Source organism: Alosa sapidissima, chromosome 24, assembly GCF_018492685.1.
Source record: "Alosa sapidissima isolate fAloSap1 chromosome 24, fAloSap1.pri, whole genome shotgun sequence".
Taxonomy (NCBI): domain Eukaryota; kingdom Metazoa; phylum Chordata; class Actinopteri; order Clupeiformes; family Clupeidae; genus Alosa; species Alosa sapidissima.
In genome coordinates, this window is record NC_055980.1 from 26,069,579 (window position 1) to 26,084,578 (window position 15,000).

The window sequence follows — 15,000 nt, forward strand, 5'->3', positions numbered from 1 at the left end:
GATTCCAGTTGCTGCTACTGGAAGAAATTATTTTTTAGTAGCCTAATGGTAAAATTATTTGTTAGTAGCCTAATGGTAAATGCTGCAGGTGTAGAAATCTACATAAAACAGATATTTATGTTGATGTCAGGTCTAGATTACAGCATGAAACTTGTTGTAGGCTACATATTAATATATTAAATTGCTTTCCCTCTTCTCCCTCCCAGCATTTCACAACATAGTATGGACAGCTTTGTTCGGCCAGCTAAGTCATTCACAAGAGGCTGCAATTTTACAGAGAGCATTTTGAACATTATTTAATTGACGCCACTGGCACTTAAAAACACTAAATGGGTAAATTGCAATAAATGGGCTTAGTTTTGTAGCCTAATCTTGGAGTTAGAATAAATACCTCTGTGCCAATTGCTTGATCATTTTACAGCCATGTCATTTTCGTTATGCATTATGTGTTTTGGTTGTTTAAAAATGCAAAAAATAATTATCCGATTAATCGATCGATAAAGTGCTAGATTAATCGATTACAAAAAGAATCGATAGCTGCAGCCCTATTTAATACCACTGGTATCGTTATAAACATTGGACAATAGCCTCCACCATCATCAAACATGTTCAGCATGCCTTTTTAAAAACTCTGATACCGTATGGCACAGTCCACCTGACAGAATTAATTGTTTACCCACCTCTTATTTTACCACTACATCCCTGCTTGTGTTCAATTACTGCTCAATTACACCACACACACACACACACACACACACACACACACACACACACACACCTATCCTACCCTCCTCTCTCTCTTTCTTTTTCTTTCTTTCTCTTTCTTTCTCTCTCCTCTCTCTCCTTCATGTACACACATGATGACCACAATGAATGTGGTTCTTGCTGATGTTGCCACTGAAGCAGTACATACTGTATAAGACCTAGACCGCCAATGCACAACATAACATACAGTATAGATGATTACAATGCAGACAATATAAAGCATATACAATAAAAATAAACAATGCACATATTATTTAGGAAATATAAGTAATATATGCACTCTCATACTCTCTCTCTCTCTCTCTCTCTCTCTCTCTCTCTCTCTTACCTTGCTCCAGCCCTGTAACCCTCTGGTGGACGCTGCTGATGCCCTGGTCGATGCGCTCTCTGTGACGGATGCTCTCCTGGCGCAGGGCCTTCCGCTCCTTCTCCAGCAGCTGCATCTTCTTCTCCAGCTCCCCTTCCAGGTCCTCCACCTGCAGCGGCGCGTCCTCTGCACGGCCGCCACTGGGGGCGGCCGGGATCGTCGGGAGCGCGGGCTTCTGGCTTGTGGCTGTGTGATTGTGAGGATGAGGTCCCATCTCCGACTACAGGGGGAGAGATAACGGAGATTTAATGCACATGGAGACCAATTTGGAGCGCAGAGGCTAATTTCACTGTCTGAAGAATCTGTGCGTAAAAATATCGCATGCTGATTGGTCATTTTGATAAGACGTGCACGACCAGGCATATCACCAGCTGAGAGAGAGAGAGAGAGAGAGAGAGAGACAGAGAGAGAGATTGCAGTAAAAGACGCCTACCCTGTGCTTACATGGATTGTGCAAGTACAAGAATTGTAAACGCAAACAACGTATGGTTACAACAAAGCACGTTTGATGTTAAGTTTCAGTTTAGAACAATAATGTAGGCTAATGAGCACCTGTCTATTGTCAATGAACCCGATCAACACTTTGCCATGCGGCTGAGTTGGACATTCGTATGAATGTGAACAACTGCAGATGCCACTGTAAACAATATTAAAATATTTGTTAGCATTTATACATAAAAATAAATAAATAACTGTTTCTTGTGAGAATTATTCCCTGGGCCTACCCTGATGTAACCTATAATGCAACAGCGTCGTGCACAGAGCCTACGCAATTCATCACAAAGGGACATAAGAACACAGAGCGCCCGCCTGAAAAGTTCAGTAGTTCACTTGCCCTATACGGGACATTTGATTGTGCTTCATTTTAACCTTTCACCTTTATGATTTTTGTGTTTTTTTCCATACACATACACCAAAAACACGATAGCATTGTATTGCTATCTCTTAAGGCAGGCGTGAGTTAAAATTATATATTTTTTCTACCCATAATAACCCATAGGACAATGTTTCAATCCTGAATAAAAAAGGATGTGTCAGTTTAAACAACGCCCGGCAGACCAACAGTATTTGTAACTTCTCACGCGGTAGGCTATCATGCACACCGGTAGTCTGCAGTCTGAAACGGGCTGCACGAAATCACAGCGTCGCATTACCCACCTCTAGTTTTTCAATGCGGCCCTTCAGCTGATTGATGGCTTGTTCCAGCTCCTGGACAGCGCGGGCAGCGAGTATTTCAGATGGCGCCTCGTCTCTCACCATGATGTGGTCTTCTTCGTCCCGTTTGCCACCCCATATGCCCGCGCTCCTCTCGGGGTTGCCAGCGACCACCATGTCCCTCTCGCATTCGGTTAGCTTCCCCGTCAGCTCGCGAATGGTCCGTTGGTCTGTGAGAATCTCGTCCTTCTGCTGAAGCACGGTTTGTCGCAGCTCGTCGGCCGTGGTGCGCAGGTATCCCCAATCCTCGCCTGCGTACAGCGTAGGGTCGTCCGCTTGTTGCTGAAAGTTTTTGGGTTTGCACTCGCCGGCGGGGATGGGAGTGCAGATGAGGCGGCTGTAGATCACCTGTTCCCCTCCTCCTGGTCCACCTCCGGTAGTACCGCTGACTGTGTAGAAGGTCGGTGCCTCCACGCTCCCCGGTTCCCCGCCGTTGGCTTCAGGACCGTGGAGAGCGTCCACAGGTCCGGCCCGCGCAGGCACGGACCCAGGGGCAAGAGTCTGGACACCCGCGTCCGTAGACAGAAGCGACTGGTTGTCAGCCAGTGGCTGAGCTACGGCGGCCGAAGATGATCCGGTGTGAACTGCAGCAATGATGCAGATGACCGCTCCGATAAAGGCCACCATGCCGGCGGCCAAAATAACAACAATGAACTTCAGGGTGGCGGTTTAACCGATCAATAATTATTAGAAAGTAAAGCGCGCATAAATGTACATTAAATCTATGAGCGCGCAAAATGAAGTGATCGTCTGAGCTTCTCCAACTGCTAAGACCATAACACTCCAGTTCGTAAACGCAAACAGTCCGTTTGCATAGCGACACTCCACTGTTTCGAATTGATCGATTATCTATCTAATGTGTGAAATTACGATAACTGCAGGATGTCCGTTATAGACTCCCTCTTCTAGCCCAGTAGCCTACTAAGCATTCCCCTCTATTCCGATAATTACCTTTGGGACCGTGAGAGGAGAGTGGGGGTGGGATACTCCCCCAGTAGCCAACCATACGGCAAGCAGGCAGGGAGGAGAGGACGTTCTCTCACGCCTGTTTCGTATGATGTTATTCACGGGCTCCTGCAAATCTATGCGAAACACTGCTGTATTAGCCCAAGTGTTTGCATGTGGAAAATGCACTGACGTGTTTGTTTTCAGTGTCCATTATCCCCATTGACACCTGTTTACACTTGTTTTGAAAGGAAACAAAAAACAACAAATGTAGTCATTGTAGTCTCATGCATTAGCTAAGCCTATTGCATAGGTTTGTCCTGTTAGAGGAGGGAATACACCACGATAATGTATTATTAAAGCCCAATATAATTCGGCTTATTATAAAACATCCTTCCACGGGATGGATAATATAACAGTTGTGATACCTTAGAAATAGAAAGTCTAGTCGTAGAGAGTGAGGGACAGAGAAAGAGAGGGAGAGAGAAAGAGAGAGGTTTATGAGTTATAAACCTAGAAATGCGACATCAGGCGAAGTAGTAGGTCACCGAAACCGAGTTAAGTGCAGTAATCTCAGCAAGACAGGCAGCCTAAACAATCAGTGGACTAGTCCAGTCGACTGGACTAGCAGACTGGACAGATGTGTGCGTGAGTGAGTGAGAAAGTGTGCCTGCGTGTGTGTGTGGGTGTGTGTGTGTGTGTGTGTGTGTGTGTGTGTGTGTGTGTAGCCTATTGGATGTGCAATTTGAACACCCTGATGGTGGTTAGGATGGTGGACATCTATCCTGTCACTCGACAGCCGTCTACTATGTTGGAACGTCGCTGGGCTTACTTGTCTGAGCGCTATGAAACCTACACAAATCAGATTCAATAATAATAATAAAAAAACACTATATCCCGTGGGCTTACAATGCCTCCCAGTGGTCGTAAGCGGGGACTACATGGGAGCTACCGCAGTCATTTATTACTTCAATGACCGACCGTGGGCCTGAACATCAAGTTAGTTATCATGATGCAATAATACAAGGTGAACCTAATAATTTTAGATAAGGCCACGCTCTTGTGATAGGCTGCCGTTGGTGTGTTGGCCTCAAGTCCTAAAATCAGATATAGGCCAATTTCATTTGTCGTGCAATTACATCGGATAGGTCTATGATGAGTCAATTAATCAATGCAATCAAACTGACCGCAGTTTTTATTTGCAACGTGTATGACACTGAATCCGAGCTTCGCCGTCAAGTCTAATGAAAATAAAAGTAGCCTGACAAAAGCCTGTAGGCCTATGAAAATATTGATATAAGACTTACAATTTTAGACAGTAGGCCAATGTAGGCTATATTAACTGCTACTATTGCACGTCACGCAAAAAATCTGATGAGGAATAATACAAATAAAATAAGATAATATAAAATAAACAGTTCCGATATCACTAGACTATATGATAGCCTTCTGGGGCAGTGTGGCCGAATGGGCAACTAACTCAACAGTCAACATTTTTAAAAAATCCCACACTTCGCATTAAATCAATAAAGGGACTCAAGTGTTAAAGGTTGGATAAAACTGCGCTGCCCTCAGTAAGAAATAGAGCTGTGTTACATAAACGTCCCTCCCTAGAGAACACACACACACACACACACACACACACACACACGGTCTGCTGTGGAGCAGTTTAGCAGTGACAGACAGCAGGCATAGACAGCACAGCGGGCTCACGAAGCTTCCTGATATAGCCAGCAAAGCTGTCAGAAAACATTAGCAATCTCATTAAACAAACACTCGGAAGTCAAGAACACCACCGAATTACAAATCCACTGGCGCTCTCTCTTGACACTGGTTAATTTGACACTTTTTTAATTTGAGAGAAGCCTACACTCCTGAGTGTTTTGTCCTGGTGGTTTTTCGTTTTTCGTTAGTGGCGTGCGCTATCAAAAGCTTCCATTTACTGTACCATAGGGCAGGCTACTGCGGTGCGGTAGGGCTGTCAACAATATCACTAAAGCTACCGGTCCAATTCTCACAAATCTTGTTGGAAAGCTGTAGCACAGGCTAAGGAAACCCCATTATTATTTTTCGGAGCCGAGACTCAAAGGGAACTTTGAAGCATTTAGGCTGTTTTCCTGATAGCAAAAATGAAACTGCCCATTTATTTTAAATGATGAATTGGTGCTACACAGCTGAAATGAAAGTGATGCGGCAGTGATCCTAATTATCCTGATCATAGGCCTATATTGACATAATTGAGCTGAAAGCTCACACCACAACTACGCAAGTCTAACATTCTTAGGTTCACAGTGAGAGAGGCCTGTTTTGAATCAACGATTGCACATGCCACACGATCACATGCCTCATATCTTTTGTAGCATCATAGAGACTTTCAGAAAAGTAAAACTAAATGTCAACATTATGTTTAAAAAAAAAGGCAAAAAGGCACAACACATGATGAATTCACTTAACACTCTTAGCTGTCGTGGATAGGGGCCTATGCTATAGTTGGCTGTAGTGGTTATACTGTGATCAACCCCAAATGTTACGTTTCCCTATTTTTAAGTGGGTATACTGAGATGGTGATGCTTTTTAAGTGGTATACTGAGATGGTGATGCTTTGTAAGTGGGTATACTGAGATGTTAATGCTTCTTAAGTGAGAATACAGTGAAGTCCTGAGTATCACATAGACTACACCACTGCACACTTAACACTTACTGTACACATACCACATCATGGGGCAGCGTATCTTCATCTCTGTTTATTTTCCATGACATGGCACAGGTAGGCATCAGGCACAGTTTGCCAAATTGAGAGCCCCTAAAGACGAGCAACCCCAGCTCTGGCATTATGGGATGTTGAGGTCCACAACCTCACTGACTGCCTGCTGGCCCTACATCGCAACCAGCGCTCTGTGCTAATTGGCCCATTGAGTGTGATAGAGCGCGCCGGCTTAGTCAGGGCTTAATCAACCCCCCCCCCCCCCACACACACACACACACACACACACACACACACACACACCCACACACAAACAAACACACACACACACACACAAACACATACACACACACACACACACACACACACAAACAAATACAAACACACATAGGCAGACACACACACACACAAACAAATACACATACACATACACACACACACACACACACACACAAACACACACAAACAAATACACACACACACACATAGGCAGACACACACACACACACACACAAACAAATACACACACACACACACACACAAACATATACACACACACACACACACATAGGCAGACACATGCACACACAGATACTCCTGGTGCCAATATCCCTGGCAGTGTCCAGGACAGTGTATGGAGTGTGTCAGTCAGCACTCATGAGTACGGATCCCTCAGGCTTGATCCCCCAGCACACTCATGAGGATCTCTCTCTGCATGATCCCCCAGCACACTCATGAGGAGCTCTCTCTGCATGATCCCCCAGCACACTCATGAGGATCTCTCTCTGCATGTTCCCCCAGCACACTCATGAGGATCTCTCTCTGCATGATCCCCCAGCACACTCATGAGGATCTCTCTCTGCATGATCCCCCAGCACACTCATGAGGATCTCTCTCTGCATGTTCCCCCAGCACACTCATGAGGATCTCTCTCTGCATGATCCCCCAGCACACTCATGAGGATCTCTCTCTGCATGATCCCCCAGCACACTCATGAGGATCTCTCTCTGCATGATCCCCCAGCACACTCATGAGGATCTCTCTCTGCATGATCCCCCAGCACACTCATAAGGATCTCTCTCTGCATGATCCCCCCAGCACACTCATGAGGATCTCTCTCTGCATGATCCCCCCAGCACACTCATGAGGATCTCTCTCTGCATGATCCCCCAGCACACTCATAAGGATCTCTCTCTGCATGATCCCCCCAGCACACTCATGAGGATCTCTCAGTCTTGATCCCCCAGCACACTCATGAGGATCTCTCAGTCTTGATCCCCCAGCACACTCATAAGGATCTCTCTCTGCATGATCCCCCAGCACACTCATGAGGATCTCTCTCTGCATGATCCCCCCAGCACACTCATGAGGATCTCTCAGTCTTGATCCCCCAGCACACTCATGAGGATCTCTCAGTCTTGATCCCCCAGCACACTCATAAGGATCTCTCTCTGCATGATCCCCCAGCACACTCATGAGGAGCTCTCTCTGCATGATCCCCTGAGAGAGATCCCACTCTGTGCTTCACCCTACAGGTGTAATTCTCTTACCAGTCTAGTGTAGCGCCGGGTCTCTTTTAAAATAAATGTTTATCTTCAGGTGACAGGTTCAGGTGACAGGTCCAGGTGACAGGTTCAGGTGACAGGTCCAGGTGACAGGTTCAGGTGACAGGTCCAGGTGACAGGTCCAGGTGCCGGCCGAAATGGACACGGGTTTGGGCCCGAGGTTTCCTGACCCCGCCCCATCTCTCTCTCCCACTCACTTTCTGTCGACCGCTCACCATCCAATCACGACCCTCGGAGCGCTGCGGACATCCCCTGCTGCCCAATAAGACACTCAGAGGGTCAGTTTGCTGCTGGTCTAGCGTAGGTTAGTTATCATAAGTAAAAAAGAATAATTAAATCAATATTAAATAAAAAACAAGAATATAACATGTAAACAGATCATTTACATGTTATAGGGGGTTATTTACAGTGAGCTACCCCTGCCTTGCCTACAGACTATAGGTAAAACATAGGCCTGACAGTGTTGCTTTGTTTATATTGGGCTATAAGATGAGGTTTATAAGATTTTATTTTTTCTGCCCTCAGTAAATGTCATGTTGAGGTGAGTTTAACAGATGTGACCTTTACATTATTCAAAGCTGCTATAGTTGCTCAGGAGCTTGGCCTACTCTATAGATGTAGCCTCCTCTATGATGTGATGATGTGATGAGATCAAACTCCCAATAGACTTGCTTAAAATGAGTTGAACATAACAACCTGTGTACGTATGTATAGGCTGTATTGTGATATCAATGCATGTAATATATTTAAGTCAATGTATCAATTAGTTTCACCAGAAGTCATCATTTAAGGGGTTACTTTTCAAAATGTCTTCACAAGGGAGCTTGCCCCCTCTAGCATTTCAGAGGCCCAAAAGTATTGTATGTCACAGGGATCAAATTCTTCAGCAGCACCCAGTCAATAATTATCATTTTTGTCAACCATTTTGAATGTGATACCTTGACTGGCGTCAGAAGTATGTGAGACAGCAAGTGTATGTGTGTGTGTGTTAACTGTGTATGGCAGTGAGCTTATTTGGAAGAAAGTCCAGAGTGTGTTTTAAGTCCCGGTCCATCCCTGGTGCTCAGCATCCATCCTGTGAGACCACTCTGGCCATAAAGGGACACCAACTCTTCTGTTTCACAATGACACTCAATGACCAATAGGATACTGAGAGAAAGTGGAATAGAACATTATGCCCAATATTCCAATATGTGGTTTAATGTTCTGCATTTCTCATTAGTGGGTCACTTTGATACTAAAAGTATGATTCTATGTAATGACTGTATGATATCTGTACTGTCCCTGTGTATATCTGTGTGTGACTGTGTTTAGAGATAAGCAGGAATATTATGACTTTGCAGTGTTTCACTGTTCTGCATGGCTGCGTCAGTAGCTATCTGCTCTGGATTGCCAGGTTGCCACTAATCAGAGTCTGATTCAGTGTAGTCCACGTGAGATGGGATGACCAACGCCATCTCCCGTCAGCCTGGAAGGATACTTAAACCCTAACTATTTCCTTGTCTAGTTAGAGCAGCTGATGGATCTTTAGGTGAAGTCATGCTGTCTCTCCCTTGATGCGCATCATTGTAAATAAACTCTATTCCTGATTTTTCATACTATTGGTCTGACTGGGTCTCTATGGTATCAAAATTACCATCAATACAGGAAGTGACCCCTTCAGACAGAGTGACACAGTAGCTTTGTGTCCAGTCATGCGTTATTCACTTCCACTATGGGATCACAAAGGTGACAGCAACCTAATGCATGGACAGTAAAAACAAACATGCATCACATAACTGACCCTGTGTTAACACAAGATAACATGCAGCGTGGAAATCGCCTTAAAATGTATCGACTGCACCAATCCAGTAGAGCTTTCTCATCCAGAGCCTAATGAAATCTTGGGGCGTGTAAACAAATGCAATCACGGCTCTCACAGCTGCTGTAGAAAACTGCTGTCGTTTGTTTTCATTCTGCGTCTTAATGAGACAATCCCTCTGAGAAAGAATCGTTAGCTAAACCACACAACACAAACATCCCACCCGATGAGATTAGCGCAACATCTACACAAATGCTATATCTTATTGGCTTATTGAACGGAGGTAGAGCGAGTAGTTTTCACTGAATATAATTTTTGTAAAATATTAAAATGGTTATTGATTTCAAAAAGCATGATAAAAAGCAACACACTTCCCAATAGTCTGTGCATTACGGGTTTATTGTTTTCTAATTTTCTCGCACTATAAAATGTAAACAAACATCAAATAAAGAATCAAAATACAGAGAATGCACAGTGACAAAGGAAACACTTCCGTAATGCAATTAATGGTTATGATACAAAACTAGATCATTGAACCCACTGCACAGGTAAGGCCTAGAAGTGCTGTTGGCTAAGGTGCTTTATGTTGGACATTCCGTCCTGAGCGCTCAGGGGGGTATTCCAAGTACGAGGTTTAGTGACAAACCTGGGTTAGTTAACTCAGAGTAGGTGGTAAACCTCCTAATATAAGAGCTGTATGGCTTCATTCTCCTAACAAAACAATACCATAGGGCTCTTGTTGTAGGAGGTTTACCACTTACTCTGAGTTAAGTTACCCAGGTTTATCACTAAACCACGTACCTGGAATACCCCCCAGGTACTACTAGGATCTGCAGGTGTACACATTCACTTGAATAGGCTTGTTTCCAAATGGCTCTTCAAACAACAAAAACAACAACAACATGGAAACAAAACTAGTCTAGAGTCTATCAACAAGCACTTATTGTAATCTAAAAACAAATATGGCACATTGGATTTCATACAATATTAGCTGCAGGTTTTACATTGTATTTACAACTGAACTACCTGATTTCCAATGGCAGATTTTTGTTAGGTACACTGCATTTAAATTGAAATCATATCACTACTCAATATATTATATATATAAAAAAACTGACCATTACAAAGAGTCTATGGTAGAAATGACAATGAGGTCCCCTTTAAAATGCTTTAACACTGCTTTTCCTTCCGAAGGCCTCATAGCCATTTGATAAGGTATGTGGGAACAAAATCCATCAAAACGTTGGGCAGGTTTGTAAATGTCTACACTGCAATATTGACCAGAAAGGTTTTTCCCTACACTGGGCCACCTGTAATACGATTCAATAGTGCAACAAGCTGAATATTAATGCAATGAAATGGCTGGATCAATAGTGAATTATGTTTATAATAGTAGTAGTAATAGTAATATTATGTTTACCAATAGTGTAATTAAATTTCCCATTCATGGTCTGATTCTATTGTCTGATTGGCCATACTGTATGTAATGATTGCATCACTGGCTCTCATTAGCGTGAGTGAACAAATTCTTACTTCAAATGGCTGATGTAATATTGTTGTGTAATGATGAAATATTGTGTTTTCCTTTTTTTAGTATTCCGTATTCTGTGTGTGTGTGCTTGTACAGTTTTGAGTCCATAAGTAATGCTCTGCCGTCGCTCCTTGGCCAATGAAACAAGGGTCGAGGTGTGGGAAGGCCAATCAATGGCAGCCTTTTCATCCACTAATATGGAACCAATAACATGATCAAGTTTCATTACAGCAGGTCTGGGCCCAGTGCAGTGTTAGTGGATTTATTGCATGTTGTGGTGCTGCTACTCAGCAGGAAGTTATTGCCTAGTGATCATGTGGGCAGGGAGAACGCGCTAGTTACAGGCTGAGCAGGGGCAGACTGATCTCATGAATTGACACGGCAATAACCACTAGTGTGTTATCTAACGCATAATAGCATTTTTGTGTGTTTATCAACGCCATAACCTAACCTTAAACCTAACCCTAGAGGCCGCCGTATACTTGGCATTGATATACACACGGAAGAGAGACAGGTATGTTACGGGGACAGGTATGTTTACGCGGCGTTGACATACACGCTGATAGCTCAAAATGTGTGCAGATAACACGCCAGTTGGCTATTTCTGAAGTGGCGTGTATATTTACGCAAAACCATGACGCGACGTTGGCAGGGGAGGTTATTGCCTAGAGATCATGTGAGCGGTGAGAACATGGCGTCTAGTAAAGGCCAATCAGGGGAGGTTATTGCCTAGTGAGGGTCACCATTTGAGCAATGAGAACATGGCGTCTAGTTAGTATAGTATAGTATATATACTCTTTTGATCCCGTGAGGGAAATTTGGTCTCTGCATTTATCCCAATCCGTGAATTAGTGAAACACACTCAGCACACAGTGAACACACAGTGAGGTGAAGCACACACTAATCCCGGCGCAGTGAGCTGCCTGCAACAACAGCGGCGCTCGGGGAGCAGTGAGGGGTTAGGTGCCTTGCTCAAGGGCACTTCAGCTGTGCATACCAGTCGGGGTTCGAACCGGCAACCCTCCGGTTAGAAGTCCGAAGCGCTAACCAGTAGGCCACAGCTGCCCAGGCTGAGCAGGGGAGGTTATTGCCTAGTGAGGGTCATCATTTGAGCAGTGAGAACATGGCGGCTAGTTGCAGGCTGAGAGAGCCGGCCTCATCTGGGGGAAGGCGAGATATCACAACAGGGAATTTTCTGGCAGAGGATCCTCAGGGATATAGTCAGACACGTGGTGGTGTGTGTGTGCGTGTGTGAGATGGGCTCGGGGAGCGCGGGCGATGGGAGTGAGCCCCGCTGAGCAGCATTCTAATGCGTCACGCTCCTGAATGAGTCATGAGACGTGGCACGGCAGGCCAGGGAGGCCAGATCATCTCTCTTCTTCTCTCTAACGTGTCGGGGAGCAAACGCTCTTAAGAGACCGAGAGTCACACAGAGCCCTCGCACACGCCATCTCATCTTACCAGGACGCAGGCGGGCACACGGACACACACACACACAGAACCACGGGGCAATGCCAATCATGCTGGCATGGGGGGGGGGGGGATGAGGAAGTCACAGTCAGTTATCTGAGGCGGTCCAAGAACTCCCCAATGAGCTTGGACGCTACTGAAGGGCTGGGTTTGGCCTGAGCGTGTTTCCATGGCGACCGAAGAGGTGTTTAATATTAATACTGCTGAGGACACTCAGTACGGTCACATGCGCAGAACAATCTGATTCATCTGATCAAAACACCAATCTGATTACTATCAAAATACAGACAAGAATATCCCACTTTACATGCTCAGCCAACTAGTGATGACACATCTTCATTCAACTAAACATCAACTAAAAGAGTATTGGTTACATGACAGATTGAAATCGAATACTCCATATTATTTATTTGGACTTCATAAAAAATAGATTTCAATCCAATGACACAATTTACATGACATGTTTTAATCGGGGGAAAGAGCGTAATCAGACTGGAACAATCCGATTGTTTGTTTGCATGTAACCGCACTGACAGGAGCAAAACCAGTTCACACTGGCCTGGTACACATCATCATGTGGCGTCCACCTGGGTACCCACACACGAGCTCACCTCGCTGTACCCATCACCTGGACACATCCTAAACAACACACCTGTCAATCTCAAGTCCAACGTGCATCCTAAACACACAATGTCAATCTCTAGTCCAATGTACAATTAAAGCATGACAAACACACTTGCATAATCTCAACAAAAAATAATATCTCAAGAAATCTCAATTCATTATTATACAATTACAAAACCAGGCAACAGGCAAAGAAAAACACAATTATCAATTAATAAGTTCAAATCAGAAATTATTTTGGTTGGGATTCATGTAACTTAAATCCTTAAATGTGTGTGTATGTAAGTTTGACTGTGTTTTTGTATGTATGTATGTGTGTGTGTGTGTGTGTGTGTGTGTGTGTGTGTGCAAGCATAATAGCGCACGCAGGAGGCAGGAGAAAGTAACTGAGCAGCATGGCAGGGTGTATGGTGCACTTATCTTTCAGTGTGAGTGTGTGTGTGTGACTGTGTGCACGTGTGCTGCATATGTGTGTGTGTGTCTGTGTGTGTGTGTGTGTGTGTGTGTGCTGGGTGAATGGTGTGCTTATTACACAGTATGCCACAGGGCCCCAGGCTACAGGAAATTTCCACCTGAGAGACAAGGAGAGTGTGAGAGAGTCAGAGAGAGAGGGGGAGAGAGAGGGGGGGGGGGGGGGGGGTTAGAGACAGAGAGGGTGACTGAGTGAGAGTAAAAAATGGTGAGAGAAACAGACTGAGCAGGGAGAGATAGACTCTAGAGATAGAATGAGAGATGGAGGAGAAAGAGAGAGAATGAGAGATGGAGGAGGAGGAGGAAGAGATAGATAGCCAGGGCAAGAGAACCGCCCAGAGAGAGGGAAGGAGAGATAGACCTGAGGCATCCAAAAGCAGGAAGTAAACAAAGCATCTCTCCATTAGTGGATGACTGGCAGATGTTCTGTGCTGATAATAGACCATGAGAGGAGGCAAGTCAGGTGGGGGGGGGGGGGGGGGGGGGGCAATTGACTGTCAAGAGCCCCTTTAACAGTCTTTCATCTCCCACATCACACTCTGACATGGCAATCTGCAGCACGCTTTAAAAAATACATACTTCCATTACTGCCTTGTGAAGTGCTATTTCAGCCGCCATGCACTATTCCCATAAGTTATTGAGCGCTGTGAGGAACCCCAAACCAGCTCAGGCATTCCTCCCTCAGGTGAACTCGCCGAACTCCGGGAGATTATCCTAGTGTGTGTCACCGTCTAAAGCTTCTGGTTCCCACTGAAACCCACACAAGGCTTCCTGTCAAATCCCCCTCCTCTCTCTCTGTGTGTGTGTGTGTGTGTGTGTTGGGTGTGAGTGGGCATGTGGTATCATTTTCATATAAGTTTGTCATTTAATGAAATGTTTAGCTTAACCACACATATGTGCTATGAGAATATGGTTCCCTTCATTCCTCTTGGTCCCTGAAAGCTCCCTCTGTGGGCCCCCTCAGTGAGCAGGATGTGTGTTGTAAGCTCCCTCTGTGGGCCCCCTCAGTGAGCAGGATGTGTGTTGAAAGCTCCCTCTGTGGGCCCCCTCAGTGAGCAGGATGTGTGTTGAAAGCTCCCTCTGTGGGCCCCCTCAGTGAGCAGGATGTGTGTTGAAAGCTCCCTCTGTGGGCCCCCTCAGTGAGCAGGATGTGTGTTGAAAGCTCCCTCTGTGGGCCCCCTCAGTGAGCAGGATGTGTGTTGTAAGGTATCTGTGGGCCCCCTCAGTGAGCAGGATGTGTGTTGTAAGGTATCTGTGGGCCCCCTCAGTGAGCAGGATGTGTGTTGAAAGCTCCCTCTGTGGGCCCCCTCAGTGAGCAGGATGTGTGTTGTAAGGTATCTGTGGGCCCCCTCAGTGAGCAGGATGTGTGTTGTAAGCTCCCTCTGTGGGCCCCCTCAGTGAGCAGGATGTGTGTTGAAAGGTATCTGTGGGCCCCCTCAGTGAGCAGGATGTGTGTTGTAAGGTATCTGTGGGCCCCCTCAGTGAGCAGGATGTGTGTTGTAAGGTATCTGTGGGCCCCCTCAGTGAGCAGGATGTGTGTTG

At 45.3% G+C, this 15,000-nt stretch overlaps 2 protein-coding genes across 2 annotated transcripts in view; both read right to left on the minus strand.

The window, feature by feature from the left end:
- The window catches only part of LOC121700232 (neuronal pentraxin receptor-like), a 10,641-nt gene extending 7,213 nt beyond the window's left edge, over positions 1–3,428 (minus strand). Inside the window, exons 1-2 of the mRNA XM_042083085.1 lie at positions 2,291–3,428; positions 1,094–1,352 (exon numbers count right to left, since the gene is read on the minus strand). Of these exons, the coding sequence (XP_041939019.1) occupies positions 1,094–1,352; positions 2,291–2,974 (943 nt within the window). The 5' untranslated portion in view covers positions 2,975–3,428. The remainder of the gene's footprint in view (positions 1–1,093; positions 1,353–2,290) is intronic.
- Positions 1–15,000, minus strand: part of LOC121700216 — a 1,725,899-nt gene that overhangs the window by 172,880 nt on the left and 1,538,019 nt on the right.